The sequence below is a fragment of the Ovis canadensis genome, chromosome 3 (assembly GCF_042477335.2).
Source record: "Ovis canadensis isolate MfBH-ARS-UI-01 breed Bighorn chromosome 3, ARS-UI_OviCan_v2, whole genome shotgun sequence".
Lineage (NCBI taxonomy): Eukaryota > Metazoa > Chordata > Mammalia > Artiodactyla > Bovidae > Ovis > Ovis canadensis.
In genome coordinates this window covers 161,510,440-161,533,960 of record NC_091247.1, presented here as the reverse complement: position 1 = coordinate 161,533,960, position 23,521 = coordinate 161,510,440, and the positions used below count along the sequence as shown (strand labels likewise).

Genomic DNA, 23,521 nt, shown 5'->3' with positions numbered 1-23,521 from the left:
ACCTAGCTCTGGCCTTGAGCCCACGCCCTGTGCAGGACCCCAGGATCACAGAACTGCTAAAGATATGGCCTTTTATCATATCTGGCAGTCTGTTGGAGACACATCAACCAACCATGGATATTGTTGTTAAGGATGGATATTATTGTTAAACCATGCTACGCTTTTTCTTTTTTCCATTCTCTGTAGCTGACTAAACGAGCTCAAAACAAGAAAAGTAACTTGGATATATGATTTCCTTTAAAGTAGCTTACAGATTTTCCTGGAAAAAAAAAAATCAAAATACTTCTCTGTGAAACCCTCAAAATTAACCTAGGGAAAAATATCTTTAATGCTGTCACTGACCAACTGAGTGAAAGAGTAAAACTCTATTTTTTGGCTCAATGAAAAGATAACAGTAATAAATGCAGAGGCAAAACATATGTGGATCATAAGTGGCCTTACCAATTCACTACTTTGAAAGTTTTTTCTTAAAATTGTCATCAAAGGGAAAGACAGGTATCATATGCTATCACTTATATGCAGAACTGTTAAAAATGATATAAATGAACTTAATTATGAAACAAAAACAGTCTCACAGACATAGAAAACAAACGTATGGTTACCAAAGGGGAAAGCGGTCAGGAGGAATAAATTAGAAGTTTGGGACTAGCAGACACAAACTACTACATATAAAATAAACAAGGTCCTACTGTATAGCACAGGGAAGTATATTCAGTATCTTGTAATAATCTGTAATGGAAAATAATCTGAAAAAGAATGTATACTATATATGTGTGTAACTGAATCACTTTACTATATACCAGAAACTAACACAACATTGTTAATCAGCTGTGCTTCAGTTAAAAAAATATTCGTAGTCAGTCAAATATTTATTTTGGAAAGGGAGAGTTAATTTCCTTTTTGATTTCTGACTGAGCTTTTTAGGATTCACACTGCATAATTCCCTTGTGATGATACTGAGACGGGAAACTAGGAGCTAGAAATCACCTTCTGACTTTTAAGTTCTGCCACTCAACTTCTCAGCAAGCCTGGTGCTTCACCTTACTTACTTTTCCCCTCCTTTCTTGATAAAGTCTGATTTGGACGGTGGGAGAGCCACTCACCCTGTCCACGTGTTTGCTTCTGTCCAACCTACAGTGATCTTGGGTGCACACCTTGAGTATCTAGAAGGGGCCATTTAGTCAGAGATATTTATTGTATCAGGGCCATGCTGGCCTTCCATTGTGTTACACACATTCTCCTATTTTCAGTCTGAGCTTCTTAAGATGTAAACCATCAAGAAACAAGTTTCTGTAACATCTTTTAATATTCTGAATCTCTTCTTATTACAGAGCAAAGAGATTGCATTCCAGCTTCATGAGGATTTGATGAAGGTTCTCAATGAGCTCTATACGGTGAGCACATAATCTTTCTTTAGGAAAAATCTTTGGTTTAGAATTCTGGTTTGTGGAAAGACTTCTCTTATTAGAACTCATTCCAAGTAGAGCACTGAAAATGCTTGTCTGGTTGAAATGTGGAACCTACTGACAGATGTGCGCTACGATATTCTTTTTCTGCTGTCTGCCAATTTGAAGAGACTGTATTCAAGTAAATACATGTATGCAATCAGAACACTTCAAGAAATGGGACTACGGTTGTCCTGAAAGGAATGTTTTTAAATGGTTGGATTATATGTGATCTGTCTGTTTATTCTACTCCAGAATATATGGAGGCAGGTAATCTCTTTTTCATTCTTGGCAATCATTTGCTTTTCTGAATGTAAATTTTATTCAAGTTAATGCATATAAGCAGAAGAAATTAAATGATTAAATATTTTTTAAGAAAACAAAATCAATGATTGGTCATATGCCTATATAAATTTTGTTTTACACTTAGTGATCATATTATTAAATACAAATTTCTTCTGAAGGAACTTGATGAGTTTTTATTTTATGAGAAAACAGCATATTGAGAATTGAGTAATATTAATTTGTTTTGACTAAAGATATTTGTGTTTTCATTACACAAGATAATTTGAATTTTCCTTTATAGGCAAATTAAACCTGAGACTTATTATTAAAATATGTTTCTTGATTTACTATTTTATTTGTTCCTAAAAAGCAAGTGTGTAAAATGCAGTTTTATGTTTTTAAATTGCATTTCATGCTCCATTGATACTTGCTAATTAAAAGAACCTGTAGTTTGAAAGTTTAAAAGGAGTGATATTTTTATAAAATTCACATTCCAGTTTTTCTGTCTGTGTGTGTGATAAATTTGTTTTTATGCAGCATATTTGCCACACCTGTGCTTTGAGTTAAATTTACAGTTTCTAATTGCTGCTTCTTTCTTCAGAAACTTTTAACTTCACATGCAAAAACTTCATGTTATAAAGTCAAACTCATATAAAAAATACCTAATGAGTTTGAGTTTTTGATGATAAAAGCCGTTTGTTAATTTGGGATAACCAAAGGTATCAAGCATTTCTAGAAATCCTGGACATAGAATTTAAAACTTAAATGAGCATTGTACCTCTGAGGCTTACGAAGAAGAAATTCTCTGTCTTCTTACATTGAACTGTTTTCAGATGAGAGCTTTGTGGCACTTTTCTTGTGGTTTCCTTTGCTTGCTCATTGTTTTACCTAGAAATATAAGTCAGTGTCTAAAACTTTAAAGAATCTACTGGTTATCATGGCATAATAAACAAGAGCCCGTTGTTTATGGTCTGGAACTAGCAGCGCTAGTCAAAGCAACAGTGGCAAAGATAAGCTTGACTTTTGAATATTAGAAACATCAGAATGTCATGAAAATGTTACTTCAGTGGGCATGTGTCTAGAGAAATTTCTCCTGGATTCAGCCTATCAAGTGCAATTAGACATTTAGGAGACTATAGTTGAATTAAGTAAGTTGATATTTCCTCAAACGTCTGATCAGGATCAGTCTGAAAGCCTAAAGGAGCCAGGTTCTAGAAAAGGCCACAAGAGTTTCACTTAAATAACCCTGTCAGTCATTTGATCTTTGAATCAGTTGAGGAATCAAGGCACAGAGGAGACAGGCAGTGAGGTTTTCATTAGGTAGTCTATAGATTACTGAGCTCGTGGAAGAAAATTTTACTTTAACCAGACCAGAGAGCATGCACCTTTGCGGTCAGAGGTCATGTTCCTTAGGGAAAAACTTATTACACACAGACTTTTTACTCTAAAAAATGATTGTTTTGTCTCTCTTGTAGTTTAGGTTCAGATAGATAAATTCTGTCTTGTTTAAGTGAAATCTATCTATTATTCATATTTGGTTTACATTCAAAAAAGAAGAAAAGGTGAGTATTTGAACAGAGGACCAGAGGTTAGGGGAATGTGGTTTAGGTTCTTTATTCAACCACTGACTGGTCACAAATAAATTACCCTCTGAGTTGCATCATGCATAGAATTTTTTTATAATTTTATTGATAGATTGATTTTATAATTGGCTGTGCTGGGTCTTCATTGCTGTGGGCTTCTTTCTAGTTCCTAAGACTGATATTGAAGCTGAAACTCTAGTATTTTGGCCACCTGATGCGAAGAGCTGACTCATTTGAAAAAACCCTGATGTTGGGAAAGATTGAAGGCAGGAGGAGAAGGGGACGACAGAGGATGAGATGGTTGGATGGCATCACCAACTCAATGGACATGAGTTTGAGTATACTCCAGGATATTGATGGTGAACAGGGAGGCCTGGAATGCTGCAGTTCATGGGGTTGCAAAGAGTTGAACACGACTGAGCGACTAAACTGAACTGAACTGAAGAGTAGAGGCTACTCTCTAGTTGCAACGTGAAGACTTCCCATTGCAGTGACTTCCCCTGTTGCAGAGCACGGACTTCAGGGCCCTCAGGCTTCAGTAGTTGTGGCTCTTGGGCTCTAAAGCACAGGCTCAATAGTTGTGATGCACAGGCTTAGTTGCTCCTTGATATGTAGGATCTTCCTGAATCAGGGATCGAACCTGTGTCTCCTGTACTTGCAAGCAGATTTTTTTTTACCACTGAGCCACCAGCGAAGCCGCACACGTAGAATCTTGTACGACTGATGATGTAATAATGATTGCTTAAGTAATTTGTATAAAATATGGAGCCTCAGGAAATTGAGAATGCTATTAATTGCCTTTCAAACAAATTCCCTCCTCCCTTTCTCTAAACCCTTGGTACTCCTTAGGAGTTGAAGGTGAACTCCTTTTTTGAGGTGCATTGGCTGCCTTAAACTAGTGGGCTGCTTTATATTACAACACAGTCAGCCTTAGCAGTGGGTAGTAACCTTACGTATGGGCTTCCCTGCCCAAAAGTAATTCTCACATAGGTCTGTTAATAATTCTATCAGAAACCTTTGTCTTAAATAAGATATGAATGCCCAAGACAAACAGAAAAAAAACACCATATGATCATTTTACATTTTAATTGAAATGGGTTTTATCAGATCCTTTGAGAACAGATTATATCCATCTGGCATGAAGACCTGGACCTCTGAGCAGGAAAGAGAAGATGGTGGCATCCAAGTGCCGTCTGGAAGGAGAGGAAAGGCTGTGAAGACATGAATCCTCTTTTCTATAATTTTGCCTAAACCTTGCCTTTATTTATAGAAATGGGGGCCTCAAAATGGTTTTGAGTCAACCACAGTAGTTAGAATTAGTTGGACGTTTAACAGGTACTCTATCATGCCAGGGAATAATGATATAAACAAGATAGACATTTATTATCTCTGTCACATAGAAGAATTTCAGAGATTGGCAGCCCAGGACTGGTATGTAGGTTACATATAGCCATAGAAGAATCAGGCTCCTCCTAATACACTGTTCAGAGAAACCTACCTGTATCTTTGTCCTTATATTTCAAGGTAGTTGCTAAAGCTCCAGCCGTTACATTGGCATTTCTGAAATGGAGAAAAGAGACTCCAATAGAAAGGAGAAGGGAAAGAAAGGCAGAAAGGAGAAGGGAAAGAAAGGCAGAAAGAAGGCCCTCTGTCTCTTACAAAGACTTATTGAAGGTTCCATAGCACACTTTCACTTATGTCTCATTGGCCAGAGCTTTCAGTTTCCGTTTCGGTTCAGTCGCTCAGTTGTGTCTGACTCTTTGCGACCCCCCTGGACTGCAGCACGCCAGGCCTCCCTGTCCATCACCAGCTCCCGGAGTTTACTCAAACTCATGTCCATTAAGTCGCTGATGCCATCCAACCATCTCATTCTCTGTCGTCCCCTTCTCCTCCTGCTTTCAGTCTTTCCCAGCATCAGAGTCTTTTCAAATGAGTCAGCTCTTCACATCAGGTGGCCAAAGTATTGGAGTTTCAGCTTCAGCATCAGTCCTTCCAATGAATATTCAGGACCGATTTCCTTTAGGATGGACTGGTTGGATCTCCTTGCAGTCCAAGGGACTCTCAAGAGTCTTCTCCAACACCATAGTTCAAAAGCATCAATTCTTCGGCGCTCAGCTTTCTTTGTAGTCCAACTCTCACATCCATATGTGCCTGCTGGAAAAACGATAGCCTAGACTAGATGGAACTTTGTTGGCTAAGTAATGTCTCTTCTTTTCTTTCTTTCTTTCTTTTTTTTTTTTTTGTCTCTGCTATTTAATATACTGTCTAGGCTGGTCATAACTTTCCATCCATGGAGTAAGCGTCTTTTAATTTCATGGCTGCAATCACCATCTGCAGTGATTTTGGAGCCCCCAAAAATAAAGTCTGATACTGTTTCCCCATCTATTTGCCATGAAGTGATGGGACCAGATGCCATGATCTTAGTTTTCTGAATGTTGAGCTTTAAGCCAACCTTGTCACTCTTCTCTTTCACTTACATCAAGAGGCTCTTTAGTTCTTCTTCACTTTCTGCCATAAGGGTGGTGTCATCTGCATATCTGAGGTTATTGATATTTCTCCCAACAATCTTGATTCCAGCTTGTGCTTCATCCAGCCTGGCATTTTGCATGATGTACTCTGCATATAAGTTAAGTAAGCAAGGTGACAATATACAGCCTTAATGTACTCCTTTCCCGATTTGGAACCAGGCTGTTGTTCCATGTCCAGTTCTAACTGCTGCTTCTTGACTGGCATACAGATTTCTCAGGAGGCAGGTCAGGTGGTCTGGTATTCCCATCTCTTGAAGAATTTTCCACAATTTGTTGTGATCCACACAGTCCAAGGCTTTGGCGTAATCAATAAAGCAGAAGTAGATGTTTCTCTGAAACTCTGTTACTTTTTTGATGATCCAGCAGATGCTGGCAATTTGATCTCCGGTTCCTCTACCTTTTCTAAATCCAGATTGAACATCTGGAAGTTCACGGTTCACGTACTGTTGAACCCTGACTTGCAGAATTTTGAGCATTACTTTGCTAGAGTGTGAGATGAGTGTAGTTGTGTGGTAGTTTGAGCATTCTTTGGCATTGCCTTTCTTTAGGATTGGAGTCAAAACTGACCTTTTCCAGTCTTGTGGCCACTGCTAAGTTTTCCAAATTTGCTGGCATATTGAGTCTAGCAGTTTCACAGCATCATCTTTTAGGATTTGAAATAGCTCACCTGGAATTCCATCACCTTCACTAGCTTTGTTCATAGTGATGCTTTCTAAGGCCCACTTGATGTTGCATTCCAGGATGTCTGGCTCTAGTTGAGTGATGAAACCATCGTGCTTATCTGGGTCATGAAGTTCTCTTTTGTATAGTTCTGTATATTCTTGCCACCTCTTCTTACTATCTTCTGCTTCTGTTAGGTCCTTACCATTTCTGCCTTTTATTGAGCCCATCTTTGCATGAAAAGATCCCTTGCAATCTCGAATTTTTTTGAAGAGATCTGTAATCTTTCCCATTCTATTGTTTTCCTCTATTTCTTTGCACTAATCAGTGAGGAAACTGTAAAAACACAGTTTCACCAGGCTTCAGGGAAGTCTCGGCATTATAGGCTGACTCATTGGCAGCCAGTTAAAAGTTAGGGATTTTGTCAATTTGAGAGAGAATAGGAGATATTTTTAGGTAACTAGTCATGCCTTTCAAAGTAACATTTACTGTATGCTTGTTTTATATGGTTAGTTGTGCTAAGCACACCACTTGCATGATTTTAGGTGACCTCATGTCGTCTCTATGATGCAGTTACTGTCATTATCTCCTTTTCACAGATGAGGAAACTAAGGCTCAGAGAGGCTTGCCAGGTTGCACAGTAAATAGTAGATTGGGAGCTCAAGTTCAGCTCTGGTGCCAGAGCCTCTGCAGGTGTGTCATTTGCCATAGTTTGGGGAAGCCATTCTCTAACATCTCTAAATGTTAATGGCTGCATAACAACACAAGAGCGTCTTGATGAAAGTGAAAGAGAAGAGTGAAAAAGTTGGCTTAAAGCTCAGCGTTCAGAAAACGAAGATCATGGCATCCGGTCCCATCACTCCATGGCAAATACATGGGGAAACAGTGGAAACAGTGTCAGACTTTATTTTGGGGGGCTCCAAAATCACTGCAGATGGTGACTGCAGCCATGAAATTAAAAGACGCTTACTCCTTGGAAGAAAAGTTATGACCAACCCAGACAGCATATTCAAAAGCAGAGATATTACTTTGCCAACAAAGGTCCATCTAGTCAAGGCTATGGTTTTTCCAGTGGTCGTGTATGGATGTGAGAGTTGGACTGTGAAGAAAGCTGAGCGCCAAAGAATTGATGCTTTTGAACTGTGGTGTTGGAGAAGACTCTTGAGAGTCCCTTGGACTGCATGGAGGTCTAACCAGTCCATTCTGAATTAGATCAGTCCTGGGTGTTCATTGGAAGGACTAATGCTAAAGCGGAAGCTCCAGCACTTTGGCCACCTTATGTGAAGAGTTGACCCATTGGAAAAGACTCTGATGCTGGGAGGGATTGGGGGCAGGAGGAGAAGGGGACGACAGAGGATGAGATGGCTGGATGGCATCACTGATTCGATGGACATGAGTCTGAGTGAACTCCAGGAGTTGGTGATGGACAGGGAGGCCTGGTGTGCTGCGATTCATGGAGTTGCAAAGAGTCGGACATGACTGAGCAACTGAACTGAATAACACAAAGCACTTAAGTCGTTTATCACCATTATATTTTTTAAAGTCAATGACACTAGTCGTAAAGAACCTGCCTGCCACTGCAGGAGATGATCGCGGGGTCTACAAGATTCCCCAGAGAAGGCCGTGGCAACCCACTCTGGTATTCTTGCCTGGGGAAGCCCCACGGACAGAGGAGCCTGGCAGGCTACAGTCCATAAAGTAACAGAGTCGGACGTGATTGAAGGTCTTAGCACAGCACAGGCGTTAAAGTTGCTTTAATAAAAACGTAAGTGAAAAGTTGAACATGTTCCTCAATAACTTCCTGTATTTCTTAGAAATGCTAATTTGTGATCAAACAGAAAGAAAAAGAAAAAACAAAAACAACAAATAAACTAAAAAATTAAATTTTTTTTTAAAAAAGGTCTAACAGATGGGACTCATTCAGCTAAAAAATGAGTAAATCGGTATCCTCAGATTCCCTTTCTAATTCACCAGCTAACTTACTTCTGGGCTTAACATGTGAAAGAGAACTCAAGTGGGGTTAAGAAAGCAAGGATAGTGCTCTGCTTTAAGGAAACAAAATGGACTGGATTGGCAGTGAACTTGTACTTGAATCTCAGCTCAGTTAACCGATCTGAACATCTGTATTAGTCTAGAAGAAACAGAACCAATAGGAGATTATATATATTTATATGAGAGAGGAATTGATTATAAGGAATTGATTCATGCAGTGTGGAAGCAAGAAGTCCCAAAATCAGCAGGAAGCAAGCTCGAGAGCCAGGATATAGTTCCAGTTTAAGTCCAAAGACCTGAGAACCAGGAGAGCTGATGGTGTAAGTTCCAGCCCAAGTTCAGATCCAAAGCAGGAGCAGATCATGTCTCACCTTGAAGACAGGCAGAGGGCAAATTCTCTCTTATTCAGTCTGTTCAGGCCCTCATTGGATTGGATGAGGCTCACCCACACTATTAGGAAAGCTAGTTTGTTTATTCCACAGTTTTTTAATGCCTTCTACCGAGCCAGCTAATTCTATATATACTGAAGATATGTTGTTGTTCAGTCACTAAGTTGTGCCCAACTCTGCAATTCCATGAACTGGAGCTTGCCAGGCTCCCCTGTCCTTCACTGTCTCCTGGAGTTTGCTCAAATTCATGTCCATTGAGTCGGTCATGCTATCTAACCATCTCATCCTCTGGCAATATGGATGTAAATAAAAACAGACCATGTTTCTTCCTCGCAAGGCATTTATATTCTAGGAAGGAGAAGCAGAGAATAAACAAATGTATAGAATGACGTGTAACTGCTAGGAGAAAAAATAAAGCTGCATTAATACAGATGAAGCGTCAAGAACAGTGTGTGGCAGATGGCAAATGCCTAATGAAGGTACGTAGTTAGTGTCATCCTCAGCGTCATTATCACCTCCTCATCATTGGTGACATGGGGATGGCAACAGCTTCTTGTCTGCCTCTGAGTAAAGGTGGAGAGCAGTGGTAATGTTTAACAGTAATTACGGATGGTGTAGCTATCTATTTACACATGGACTTTCCTGGTGACTCAGTGGTAAAGAAACTGCCTGCTGATACAGGAGACATGGGTTTGATCCCTGGGTTGGGAAGATTCCCTGGAGAAGGAAATGGCAGCCCACTCGATATTCTTGCTTGGAAAATCCCATGGACCGAGGAGCCTGGCATGCTACATGGGGATTACAAAAGTGTAGGATACAACTTAGTGACTAAACAACAATATATATATACACACACACAAACATACATATAATTTTTCTTTATAAATAGTATGTATTTTGTACATAAAGAAAAAGGAAGGTAACTTCCTATAAGAAAACCAAATCAATAGTAAATATGAAGAGGACTATGACTGGATTAATGGAGAAGTGAAGAGGCAAAATTAGAAAAATGGTGACACAAAAGCTTAAAAGGAATATTCAAAACAAAATTTGCCTGCAACAAATCGCCAAAAATGGTGATTTAAAGTATACGTATCCCCTCATACCAAAATCTCAAAAAGTTATAGTATATTTTATGAGAAAAACAATTATTTGTTGTCCTGTGTTAATATTTATTTTGCCTAGGTTTTGCAGCATTATACTCGGTGTTTAAAAAAAAAAAAAAACACAAGGAACTTACCATCTTCAGTAAGCAAATTTTAATAGAAATTAACACAGATGTCATGATAAATCCATAAGAAATTGTTCAGTTCAGTTCAGTCGCTCAGTCATGTCCAACTGTTTGCAACCTCATGAATCGCAGCACACCAGGCCTCCCTATCCATCACCAACTCCTGGAGTTCACTCAAATTCATGTCCATCTAGTCGGTGATGCCATCCAGCCATCTCATCCTCTGTCATCCCCTTTTCCTCCTGCCCCCAATCCCTCCCAGCATCAGGGTCTTTTCCAATGAGTCAACTCTTCACATGAGGTGGCCAAAGTATTAGAGTTTCAGCTTCAGCATCATTCCTTCCAAAGAAATCCCAGGACTGATCTCCTTTAGAATGGACTGGTTGGATCTCCTTGCAGTCCAAGGGACTCTCAAGAGTCTTCTCCAACACCACAGTTCAAAAGCATCAATTCTTCTGCGCTCAGCTTTCTTCACAGTCCAACTCTCACATCCATACATGACCACTGGAAAAACCATAGCCTTGACTAGATGGACCTTTGTTGGCAAAGTAATATCTCTGCTTTTGAATATACTATCTAGGTTGGTCATAACTTTTCTTCCAAGGAGTAAGCGTCTTTTAATTTCATGGCTGCAGTCACCATCTGCAGTGATTTTGGAGCCCCCCAAAATAAAGTCTGACACTGTTTCCACTGTTTCCCTGTCTATTTCCCATGAAGTGATGGGACCAGATACCGTGATCTTAGTTTTCTGAATGTTGAGCTTTAAGCCAACCTTTTCACTTTCCTGTCTCACTTTCATCAAGAGGCTTTTTAGTTCCTCTTCACTTTCTGCCATAAGGGTGGTGTCATCTGCATATCTGAGGTTATTGATATTTCTCCCTGCAATCTTGATTCCAGCTTGTGCTTCTTCCAGCCCAGCGTTTCTCATGATGTACTCTGCATATAAGTTAAATAAGCAGGATGACAATATACAGCCTTGACGTACTCCTTTTCCTATTTGGAACCAGTCTGTTGTTCTACGTCCAGTTCTAACTGTTGCTTCCTGACCTACATATAGGTTTCTCAAGAGGCAGGTCAGGTGGTCTGGTATGCCCATCTCTTTCAGAATTTTCCACAGTTTATTGTGATCCACACAGTCAGAGGCTTTGGCCTAGTCAATAAAGCAGAAATAGATGTTTTTCTGGAACTCTCTTGCTTTTTTGATGACCCAGTGGATGTTGACAATTTGACCTCTGGTTCCTCTGCCTTTTCTAAAACCAGCTTGAACATCAGGAAGTTCATGGTTCATGTATTGCTGAAGCCACTTGGAGGATTTTGAGTATCACTTTACTAGCATGTGACATGAGTGCAATTGTGCGGAGGTTTGAGCATTCTTTGGCATTGCCTTTCTTTGGGATTAGAGTGAAAACTGACCTTTTCCAGTCCTGTGGCCACTGCTGAGTTTTCCAAATTTGCTGGCATATTGAGTACAGCACTTTCACAGCATCATCTTTCAGGATTTGAAACAGCTCACCTGGAATTCCATCACCTCCACTAGCTTTGTTCATAGTGATGCTTTCTAAGGCCCACTTGACTTCACATTCCAGGATGTCTGGCTCTAGGTGAGTGATCACACTATCATGATTATCTTGTTCGTGAAGCTCTTTTTTGTACAGTTCTTCTGTGTATTCTTGCCACTTCTTTTTAATATCTTCTGCTTCTGTTAGGTCCATGCCATTTCTGTCCTTTATTGAGCCCATCTTTGCATATAATGTTCGCTTCGTATCTTTAATTTTCTTGAATTGATGCTCACTCTCTCCAAACATCAGTGACACACATAGAGTCAAGAGATGGCTCAAGAGCCATCCTCAAGTTCCATTAAATTAAGAGGAAAGAACTGAGAAAATGAAGATTTAGCCAAGTACATGCAGGATCCCATTTATTTCTCACAGCAGCCCAGTGAGGCAGATATTTGGGATCCCAAGGTTACTAATGGGAACCGGGGCTCCCAATAATTAGCTCAGGTTCACACAGTAAATGAATGCTCCAAAATCTCAGCCCAGTTCTGTCCCCAAGGTCCATTAATTCCCCACTGGACAGCGGCCTTAGGGAAGGATGTGCAGGGCAGGTGGAGAGAGAAAGGGTGGAACCTCATCTCATAGGTGAAACTCAGAGCTGGAACTCTTACACTGTATACTCTGCCACTTATAAAACCTTGATTTGTGCATGTGCTCAGTTGTGTCTGACTCTTTGAGGCCCTGTGGACTGTAGCCCACCAGGCTTCTCTGTCCATGGGTTTTTCCAGGCAGGAGTACTGGAGTGGGTTGCTATTTCCTTCTCCAGAGGATCTTTCCAACCCAGGGAGTGAAGGCATGTCTCTTTTATGTCTACTGCGTTGGTCGGTGAATTCATTATCACTGAGCCTCTTGGGAAGCCCTTAAAAACTTGATAAATGTTAGTGTCTGACTCTTTGAGACTCTATGGACTGTGACCTGCCAGGCTCCTCTGTCCATGGAATCCTCTAGGCAAGAATACTGAAATGGGTTGCCATACCCTCTCCCAGGCAATCTTTCCAAGCCAAGAACTGAACGTGGGTTTCCTGCATTGCCGACAGATTCTTTACCATCTGAACCACCGGTAGAGCTTTCCAAATTGTTGATGCTAGTTACAGAAGTGGCAACCTCAAACTGCTTTGCACTGTCAGCTTTAATATTATCATGTGTTCATTTGGGGGGTGGGTGCCTTTTTACAACATAGCTTTTCCTATAGCTTCAGCGTTGTATGGGTCAACACTACCTGTTTAGCTGTATGTTCACACACAGTGATTGGTGCAGAGTATCCATTACTGGATAGTTCACACACCTTTGTTTCTTCTTTGGAGCTCTAACTCTCATTTGCCTGATTAATGTAAATAGAGAATAGAAGGTGTCCCAGTACAAACACAAGTATGCTGAACCTCTTGTACTGGAGATATTTGGAAAACAAGGTCCCTGAATGCACACAGATATCCTTGCTGGCTTTTTTGTTGTTCAGGCGCTCAGTCGTGTCTCATTGTTGCGACCCATGGACTGCAGCATGCCAGGCTTCCCTGTCCATCACCAGCTCCCGGGGTTTGCTCAAATTCCTCTCCATTGAGTTGGTGATGATGTCTAACCATCTCATCCTCTGGCCCCCTTCTCCTCCTGCCCTTCAATCTTTCCTAGCACAGGGTCTTTTCCAATGAGTCGGCTCTTTGCATCAGGTCTTTGAACCACCTTAAAATGTTAAAATAAGAAACTAATTATTTTTTAGAGGAGATGCGAAGGAAGACAGTGTTTATTATTTCAAGCCCTTCCTTGAAAACTCCGCCTAAAGAACTGCTGGCTCCCTGAGCCGCCCATGAACCAGGAGTTAATGCATTCTTCTAGAGTGAAGAAATGTGCCCCAGGCAAGGTTGAAAAGTCATTTCGAAAGAGATTCTTGGGAAGATTTTTCTCTGTGCCTGAAAGAGGGTTTTTTTGGGTCTAAGTATTTATTTTAGCTCAAGGGCATTTAAAGTATTTGAAATATATATTTCTGTAGTGAAAATGAAAATTCATTCCTTTGAGAAGGACTACAAAGAGGTCTGGATCTCAGCACAAAACACAGAACAAAGGAAAATACGGTGTAAAGGACATGTACGAGGTTCCCCCAAATGAGAATCTCTCTGGAATACCACAGTCTCCATGATGCCACCTGGAAAACTTTTTTTTTAAAAGCAGTCTATTTCGAGATCTTGAGCTGACGAAGTGTTTCCATATATCTTTCCCCTGGCTTTATTACTAGACACTTAGATGGAAAGAAAGAGAGGTGTTGGGATCACATGACTCCCTGCCAACTTCCGAATTCTAATCTTGGCCTTGACACAGACGGGCTTTAGAGACCAGTTTCAGTAGTTGAACTTGTATTCATTTTCCTGCCAACTCAATTGCATTTAGTAAAGCCTCCATTGGAAGACTCTCTAAGGATACCTGTCTTTTTTAATTTAAAAAAAATGTTAATGAAATATTGTTTATTTATGTATTAGTTTCAGGTATACAACAGAGAGATTCAGAGATATATATATATATACTTATATACTTCTTTTTTTACAGTCTTCCATTATAGATTATTACAAGATACTGAAATAGTTCCCTGTGCTGTACAGCGGGATCCCTGTTGGTTATCTGTTTTATATATATTAATGTATAAATGTTCATCGAAACTCCTAATTTATCCCTGCTCCCCACCACCCTGGACATCTGTTTGATAAGAACTTTATATGTAAATATATTTTAGGATACCCTGCTAATTACTGAGGTGAAATGCTAGCTACTTCTGCTTGGAATTATTTTCTCTCTGAGATTTGAGATTAGTTATGGTTGGTTGTTATGAACTACAAATAAAACTGTCTTTTTTAAAAAGTGAGCAATATGAACCAGAAACAGTTATTCAGCTTAGAAATGGAAGAGAAAGTGTTAGAAAGTATAGTTTAGTAAAAACAAAACATCCCTAAAGAATGTTTCTTATCAAGAATCTTTGTCAAAGAGTACTTTATCCCAACTATTACATTCTGAAATACAGTAGTATGACTTTTAAATGATTAGAATACTTTCATAACAGACATCTTAATCAGAATGTTTATTTTGGGGGGTAATTAAGGTACTTAGCTTTGTTTATCATTTTTCATCAAAACAAAATATATAATACTTGCATGTAGAGTAAATCATAGGTATTTTCCTTAGATTTGTTGTCTCAAAATGGACTAGAAATATTGACCAATAGAAATATAAAAGCCATGTGAAGGGAGCAAAGATCTAAATCTGTTGAACTGAGTGAACCATTTCAGTGTATCTTAACTCACGTGATTATCTGATAGAATGTTAGCACTGAATGGGCCTTTAGAAATAATCAAATTAACCCCATTTAGGGAGAACGTCACAGAGAGTCAAATTAAGTAATTTGAGTCCCAGGTTGGAACTATATAACCCAGGTTTTATTCTAATTCAAATTAGCAACTAGGTCCTACTATGTATGTCCTGCTGTACTGGGAGCTTTACCAGTCCAAGAGGCTTGAAGTCTGGCAAATTTAAGCTACGCAATGACTAAATAGTAACAGCTAACCTTTGTCAGGTAAGATTTTGAGCACTTTATATAATCAGCCTCTTAAATCCTATGGAGTAGTGAGGCACAGAAAGGTTAAGTATACTTTGCCCAAGGTCACACAGCTAAGAAGGCTCAAACCAAGCTGAGTCAAAAGGCTCAGCTCCCACTCTGCACTCCTGTTTTAATGGTGATTGAAACTTAAGGCAGACCGTTACATACCAACAGAAAGGTTCAGGCAGAGGGCTTTGGAGATCCAAAGAGAAAGGTCTACACAAAGGATTAAGGAAAATTCAGAGAGGAGAGGGTCTGGAAATGGACAGGATTCTAGTAGGAGGAGAGATGGGGAAAAGTTGGGGAAGGTTTTTAAGGCAAAAGGAGTGACATGAACCAACGCATACAGTTAGGACAAACACGCGGCATATTCATAGAATTTCCTTCTGGAGCCATATGTAGAGAGGAAGGGAAAACATCAGAAGTTGGAAGATGTCAGGAGAGCACCAAATGAGTTTATAAAGAGCATAGTAGTAGTAGTAGTGAAGTCGCTCAGTCATGTCTGACTCTTGCGACCCCGTGGACTAGAGCCCGCCAGGGTCCTCTGTCCGTGGGATTTTCCAGGCAAGAATACTGGAGTGGGTTGCATTTCCTTCTCCAGGGGATCTTCCTGACCCAGGGATCGAAACCAGGTCTCCTGCATTGCAGGCAGATTCTTTATCCAGGGAGCTATGAGGGAAGCCCTATAAAGAACATAGGCACCAATAAAATGGTTAGACATCTGATCAAAAGCAATTTGAAAACCCAAAAAGCTTTCTTACATAGATTAACAAAGGTCTCTCACCTTCCTTCTCTTTTTCTCTCTTCTTTTTAATAAATGGAGTGAGAAGTATTAGATTTGAGAAACAGATTTATGTGTCAAATTCTAAACCATTTTTCATTAAAAGAAAAGAACTCTAAATCATTCTTTCCATTTTAGTTGATGCCACAATTCCAAGGGTTTCAAGGTTTTTATGATTTTAAAATTCCACGTGTCTTGTCTCCATAGCTTAAATATTTCATATACTAAAGTTTATGGCTTAAATGTCTAGTACACACATATAATGTTGAAGACATGTGAAGCATTTCCCTGAAAAGAATTAATTATTTAAAATTGCAGGTGACTTTGAAATTCTAGGAAATGTGTTAGCCTTTCATTATACATGTACTTTCCCCCTCAACATTTCCAACTGTTTGAAACCCTCCCTTTGTCACTTCTGCTGCCACTGTGCTTACTATGACCCTAGTTAATATGTATTCCAAGTATGTATTCAAGGGTATTATTTTTTTCAGTAGCTTAAACTTGTATTTCAGGGCCTCTGAAGACTTCGTATGAAAACCCTTTATAAAACAAGGACTTTCTGAACGACCTTCTCTATCACTGACTTTTTCTGTTGACTTGTTGGGCAAGGATTAAGTCTCTTTGCAGCTCAGTTTCTTTGATCCATAGAACAAAGACCATCCCTCTGCTCTCAGCCTTCAGGTGTGAGAGGGTAAACAGGTGAGCACTGATGCTAAGCACTGGCTGAGCCTATTGTGGGCTTCCAAGATATGGTAGAAGGGGGGTATTTTTAAAAATCTCTGTAGAACCATCTAACACTCATTGTGTCAATGTCAGCTCCGAGTGTTTGGCGTGTGTTAATTCATTTTATCTCCACAACAATCTTAGAGGCATGATTCTCATTCCCAATAACCAGTGAGAGAACTATGGAACATGATACAAGACAAAACAAGGATCTGAACCCAGGCAGTCTGATTCCTGAATTTAACCATCAGAGCTGTTGAGAAATGGAATGGTTTCTCTCTTAAGACAGTACTCTCCTCCTTTGGAGGGTGGCTACCCAGCCTGTGTGTGGAGTGGGTTTGTGATTTCTAAGTTCTAGAGTATATGGAATACAATATTCGGTATTGGTCCCAAATCTTAGAATCTGTTCCCTGTCTCTTTAAGTCAGTAGAATGAAAAGTACTAAAAGCATATTCTCCTCAGCTCTAAAATTGTTAGAGGATCATCTCTATTATATCCAGGTGATACACACTGAGTGGCTGGGAGGGGCCGTTCAACAAATTTATAGGTCCCAGAAGCATATTGATGACAAACAGCCCTGTCATCAATGAGCTGGACTAGGGAAATATTTCCATATATGGTATTGGGTGCTGGGCTAGACATAGGTCTCCACAGCTTTGTGTAAGCACAGAGACACTCCAAGGGCTTCCTGGAGAAGATGACACCTAATTTTAGTGACAAAAGGAAGGGTGGGCAGGGCCTTCCAGAAAAGCAATTTGCGGGATTCCTTGGTGGTCCAGTGGTTAAGACCCATGCTTCCATTGAAAGAGGCTCAGGTTTGACCCCTAGTCAGGGAACTAAGATCCCCACATGCCATGCAGTGTAGTCAAAACACAAAGAACATCCCCAACAAAAAACAAAAAGCAATTTACATGTAAGGAAAAGCACAGATACATGAAATCACATTGCCTATGCAGTGAACTCCATCCACTTAAATATTACCCAAGTATTAGCAAACCATTGATGTCAGAATAAAAGGAGTATTAATCTGGACTTTCTTCAGATCTTCTGTCCTTACCACTCTCTCTTTACCCTACTACAAATGAAGTGCTTGAAAGATGAGACAGGAAAATATACTGCAAAATTAGAGGTTCCTGGATAAAATCACATTTATTTCATGTTACAATCTCTGATCATTGTGAAGTGGGCAGATCTTATACCAAATTGTCCACTGCTCTCATGAAGAATTATCCTTTTGAACCTAGTATAAATCAATAGAGAATAAAATATGATTGGATTTCTAATAATAGAATGTGAAGAAATCAAATAGAACAGTGCCTGTTTGTGGTACATCGTATGGGACTCAAGAAATTTTTGCTGAATGTGAGTGTTCTTCAAGGGCTCATTTGAGCTATACAAAACTAATAACCCCTGCTTATGACTCAAAGACTTGAATTAGAAGCTGCCTCTAGTGACTCCTGGAAATAGAAATAGCCCAGGTTAAGATTAATAAATATAGGTTGCTCTTCTTACAAACAGAAACATTTTCTTGCTAAGAAGGCAGAAAACAATCTATCCTCTTTAGGATAAGTGAGTCTTTTTCATAAATTTTTTTATTAAAGTAACAAAGTCTGGTGAAGCTAATTGTAATTTCTATTGCCATGTAAAAAATATTGTTAACTTTAGCACTTTGAAAAAGAAGACGGACACCCTGCTTTAACTAAATTATAACAGTCAAAGATAAAAGCACATAGCAAATCTGTGTGTCAACCCTGTACCTACCAGATAGTTTCTGGGTTTTTCTCCTTAATGAGCACTTGATGATTGATCACTAATCAGTTTGAGAACTAATTAAAGTTACTAGAGTAATGGATACCCCGGTTTAAGATTCATCAGTATAATAGTACATTAGACTATACAGGCATTGTTCATTTCTAGATATTTTCTGTGCAGCAAAGCAGATGAGTTATGACCTCAGAGCCCATGGAGAATTCTAGGAGGAATCTTACATCCTTGGCATATCATGGTGCACTATTTTGCTGCCTCAGTCAACAGAAGCAAGAGATAATTAGCATAATTTGTTGTTATAGTAGTTTCTCCTTTTGATTAAACTTTATTTGCCATCTACCTTTGGCAGCCTCTTTAGCAGTTGAGAAGTATATTTGAAGTATATGTATTTCCCCAAATAATAAATTCTAATGGTGGTGTTTAGTTGTTGTAAGATAAATGAAATCATGAACTCATAGAATTTTAGAGCTGGAAAAGGCCTGAGGCGATCCAAGGACATCATTTATAGGTGAGAACGCTGTGGGCCAGCAAGGTTAGGAAGAGCCTTGCCTCAAGGCCACAGTCAGGACACATCAGACCAAGGGTACACACCTTTGGATATTGGCATATGAAAGTTCCTTCCACTAACACTGGCTCTTGAAAGGCTCTTGTAGAAGATGGAAAGGGAAGAGTAAATCTTCAACAGAAAGTAAAACATGAATAGCAGTCTGGATGCTCTTTTTTATAGACTATTAGATACCATCCTATGTTACTTCCTCTGAGCATTGTCAAATAGTCTCCTTTTCAGGGGGCATATTCAAATTCTCACAGAAGCCTGCTAGTTCAACAATCAGTTTTCTTTCTGTGATAAGCCTTTAGTTTGTACTTCTCTCATTTCACACTTTTCAAAGTATTCGAGGTTCATGGTTGAGTTTGATTGGCCCCTTAATTTTGATCCTGTCCCGAGGCCTCATATTGTCATCTCTACTAGCTGAAGGTCATACTGAGGGTCAGAAAGATTGAGGTTGCAAAAGTATTTTGCAGCTAAAGCTAGAACCAAAATCCAGGTCTATTTTATAGACCTAAGCTCTTTCCATTAAATGCCACTCCTGAAACAAAATCTTGTACACCACGCTGGATAGAACACAATTATTTTTGTGACTGTCTATACCTTACTTCCGAAGGAGGCAATGGCAACCCACTCCAGTACTCTTGCCTGGAAAATCCCATGGATGGAGGAGCCTGGTAGGCTGCAGTCCATGGGGTCGCTGGGAGTTGGACACAACTAAACGACTTCACTTTCAATTTTCACTTTCATGCATTGGAGAAGGAAATGGCAACCCACTCCAGTGTTTTTGCCTGGAGAATCCAGGGGAGCCTGGTGGGCTGCCATCTATAGCGTCACACAGAGTTGGACACGACTGAAGTGACTTAGCAGCAGCAGCAGCAGCATACCTTACTTCTTCCCTTTGTATATATGTTCTCTATTTTTCCATTTGTTTTGTTTATTCTTGTATCTCTGTTGCCCTGGCATTTGGCTGGTTGGCAGTCCCCACCCAGTAGGGTCCAGAGTCCCAGACAATGCCTCTGTCCAAAGCATTTGTTTGGATTATAAATATAATTTGATGATAAATTTAGACTGTTACACTGATTTGATTTCAGTGGAGCCACAATATACTTCTCGTTTTCTTTGATAAACTACCTATAAAGACAGGACCGCATGCTATTTAATTGTTCATCTTGAGCTATTTGCTCATTTCTAAAGAGCTTTGCTTAAATTCTTACTGTATACATAAATGGAATTATCACTTGTTTCCTTCTCTATACTAGTTGGAAGTGAAAATCTTTTCAGTCATGGAGAAATCATTACCTATTTATTACAATGAAATATTTTATGGTAATTCTTTTTCAAATATCAGTGGCTGACACCGTGCATTTATTATATGTCAACTTTTTTTTCTGTGCTCTTTATATCTTCACATATGTTATCTTTCCAGCTACCCTATGCATGCAGTGATAAAGTTATGCCTATTAACACAGTTAAGAAGTGGTGGCACTGAAAGGTTAAGTTACTTGCTCAAAATCACAGAGTAAGGGAATTGAGCCCAAGAGGCTTGTTCTGTGAATGTAAGCCCTTAACCACCAGTATACTAGCTCTCAAAGTGAGTTCTCCTGTAAATGTTACTTTTCAAATATAATTATGTTTTGTAAATTCTGCTTTCATTGACTTATAGAGAGCTGTACCAGCCTGGGGAGAGAAGGTGGAAAAGTTCATCATCCTAACAGTCCTACTGACAACTCATTACCTTCAGGATCAGCAGCCTTTCCATCCCTGATGCCACAAATGAGAATAAAAAATATTATTAAGTGTCACTCACAGGACTTAAGTGGGAGACAGGGCATTGCGGTGGGAACTGAGATCCATTTTAAGCATTGACTAACATGCATGTTGAGGGCGGGCTTCTCCTGTCTTTCCATTCTTTATATAAATATACGCCCCTGCCACCCCACCTTTTTCTCCAGTTGAGCTCCCGGACTTAAATATAAGCTGATTAAAAAGAAGCCTAGAGTTCCTTCCTTCTCCACTTGACTCCCACTCAGCCTACCTGGAAGTCCACAACCTCCTCCTTCCCTACCTCCTATCTGTCTTCAGTCAGAGTAGGCCTGTCTTTGTTTCTTTACTGGTTAGGCATTATGTCTTTCATCTCTTGGACAATGCCTAGTTTATGGATACTCAGTAGCTGTTTGGTGGATGAATAAACACAGATCAGTATACACAGCTCTCTGAAACCTGGGTAATTTTCCAGTAAATTACCCTTAATTTTACAGTAACTATCAGCTTACAAAAAAAGGGGGGGTTGCTCATGATGAAATTAAAAGACTCTTGCTCCCTGGAAGAAGAACAATGACAAACTGTAAATGTTTGTAGGGAGTGTGTTAAAAAGCAAAGACATTGCACTGCCTACAAAGGTCACAGTCAGAGCTATGGTTTTTCTAGTAGTCATGTATGGATGTGAAAGCTGTACAATAAAAATGGCTGAGTGCCTAAGAATTGATGCCTTCAAACTGTGGTGCTGGAGAAGACTCTTGAGAGTCCCTTGTAAAGCAAGGAGATCAAACCAGTCAATCATAAAGGAAATCAACCCTGAATATTCATTGGACTGATGCTGAAGCTGAAGCTCCAGTACTTTGGCTACCTGATGCAAAGGGCCAACTTATTGGAAAAGACCCTGATGCTGGGGAAGATTGAGGCAGGAGGAGAAGGGGATGACAGAGGATGAGATGGTTGGATAGTATCACTGACTCAATGGACTTGAGTTTGAGCAAATTCTGGGAGATGGTAAGGGACAGAGAGGCCTGGCATGCTGCAGTCCATGGGGTGGCAAAGAGTCCAGTGCGATTGAGAGACTGAACAATGGCAACAACATGATGAGGGGACATTGCAAAGAGGCTAGAAGCCTTTCTAAGTGTGATTTCAGGTGGTATGTTTTATGAACATGGAGGTATCTATGCCATCAACTCCGGGGTACTCATCACTGGTACATGAGTTTTTAAGATGTTTTGGCTAGGCCAAGTTGCGATATGAAACAGCAGGAGACGCCTCCGTCGGGTCTGCTTTTGTTGTTCTTAGTTCTATAGCTGCTTTGTCTTTGTGAGGGGCAGTGACCTGCAGCTCTCTGCTTAGAGCCAGGATCTGAAGCCAATTAGTCTGATCTCAGAGGCTGCGTGCCTGCTTCTACACCATACGTTAGAAACTGTCAAGAAAGAGAACTGCCCACCCTGTTATGTGCTTACCATGCGTTGCATCACTTAATCTCCATTTTGCCTTGGAGAAGCTGGAGCTCAGGAAAGTTAAGAAACTTGCCCAGCTGATAATCAGTAGCATAAGAACTCAGATCCAGGTCTGCCTGGCTCTATGTTTATCTCCAGGATTGGCTACAGGGCAGGAAAGCATCAGGTTGCAGGTGTAAAGATCCCTGCCTGCAGTGTTAGGATGCTCTCTTAAAGGTAGTTCATGCCCACCACCCCTGTCTAAACTAAGCTCCAGAGACACAGCTTGGCTCAGCAGAGCCCACAACCTAGACAGAGGAACTGGGGTTCTGTGAGCCCCTGGAGGAGCCAGGCTTGCAGCTCAGCCTAGGGTTGACTGGAAGCCCTGCCTTCCCCATGAACCTGAGATCTTCCTGAGAATGGACTTCCAAAGTGATGGTCCTACACTGATGGTTTTGTTAATCTGGCACTAGCAGAAACTCAGTTACAGTTAGAGCCCAGTCATGTATTGATTATATTGATAGAAAAGGGATCGTTACCTTCGGTTGTTGATACTTAAGGAAACATAAAGAATGTCGTTTTTATGAAGAGCTTTCTGTGATTGATAGATTTAGTAGAACAATAGACAGAGTATGGAATTGGGCTTCCCAGGTAGCACTAATGGTAAAGAACCCGCTTGCCAATGCAGGAGATAGAAGAGACGCGAGTTTAATCCCTGGGTCAGGAAGATCCCCTGGAGTAGGAAATGGCAACCCACCCCAATATTCTTGCCTGAACAATCACATTAAGAGAGGAGCCTCGCAGCTACAGTCCATGAGGTGGCAAAGAGTGGGGCATGAGAGTAACAGCATGCACACACGTGTATGGAATTGGGAAGTACTCTCCCCAACATATTGCTTTCACCAGCAGCCCCCAACCCCAACCACGACATCTTTTTTTTTTTTTTGAGATGCTGTAAATTCTAATGCTAAGTGTATTTCACAAGTGAGTTAGAACTATTTGCCATCCCATCAGTCCAGTCCTGGGTACTTACTGGTGGTACTGTTTTGGATACCAGGGATGGAGGGGAACAATGCCAGTCACATAATTTTTGTTAAATGAATAGACAGATGAAAACAAAAGGATTCCGGTCCTTCATTTGTTTCTCACCAGATCCGTATTTCATTCCTCCTGTGTGGAAGGTAGTATTAAGAACCTGGAAGTGCCTAAGATACCTGAGGCTTCCTAGGTGGTGCTAGTGGTAAAGAACCCACC

At 40.2% G+C, this 23,521-nt stretch overlaps 1 protein-coding gene across 3 annotated transcripts in view; it reads left to right on the top strand.

Annotated features, from left to right (window-relative positions):
- SRGAP1 (SLIT-ROBO Rho GTPase activating protein 1) overlaps positions 1 to 23,521 on the top strand; it is a 298,264-nt gene that overhangs the window by 175,550 nt on the left and 99,193 nt on the right. For all 3 annotated transcript variants that reach the window (XM_069584751.1, XM_069584748.1, XM_069584750.1), the window contains exon 4: positions 1,332 to 1,394. In XM_069584751.1, coding sequence (XP_069440852.1) covers positions 1,332 to 1,394 — 63 coding nt within the window. The remainder of the gene's footprint in view (positions 1 to 1,331; positions 1,395 to 23,521) is intronic.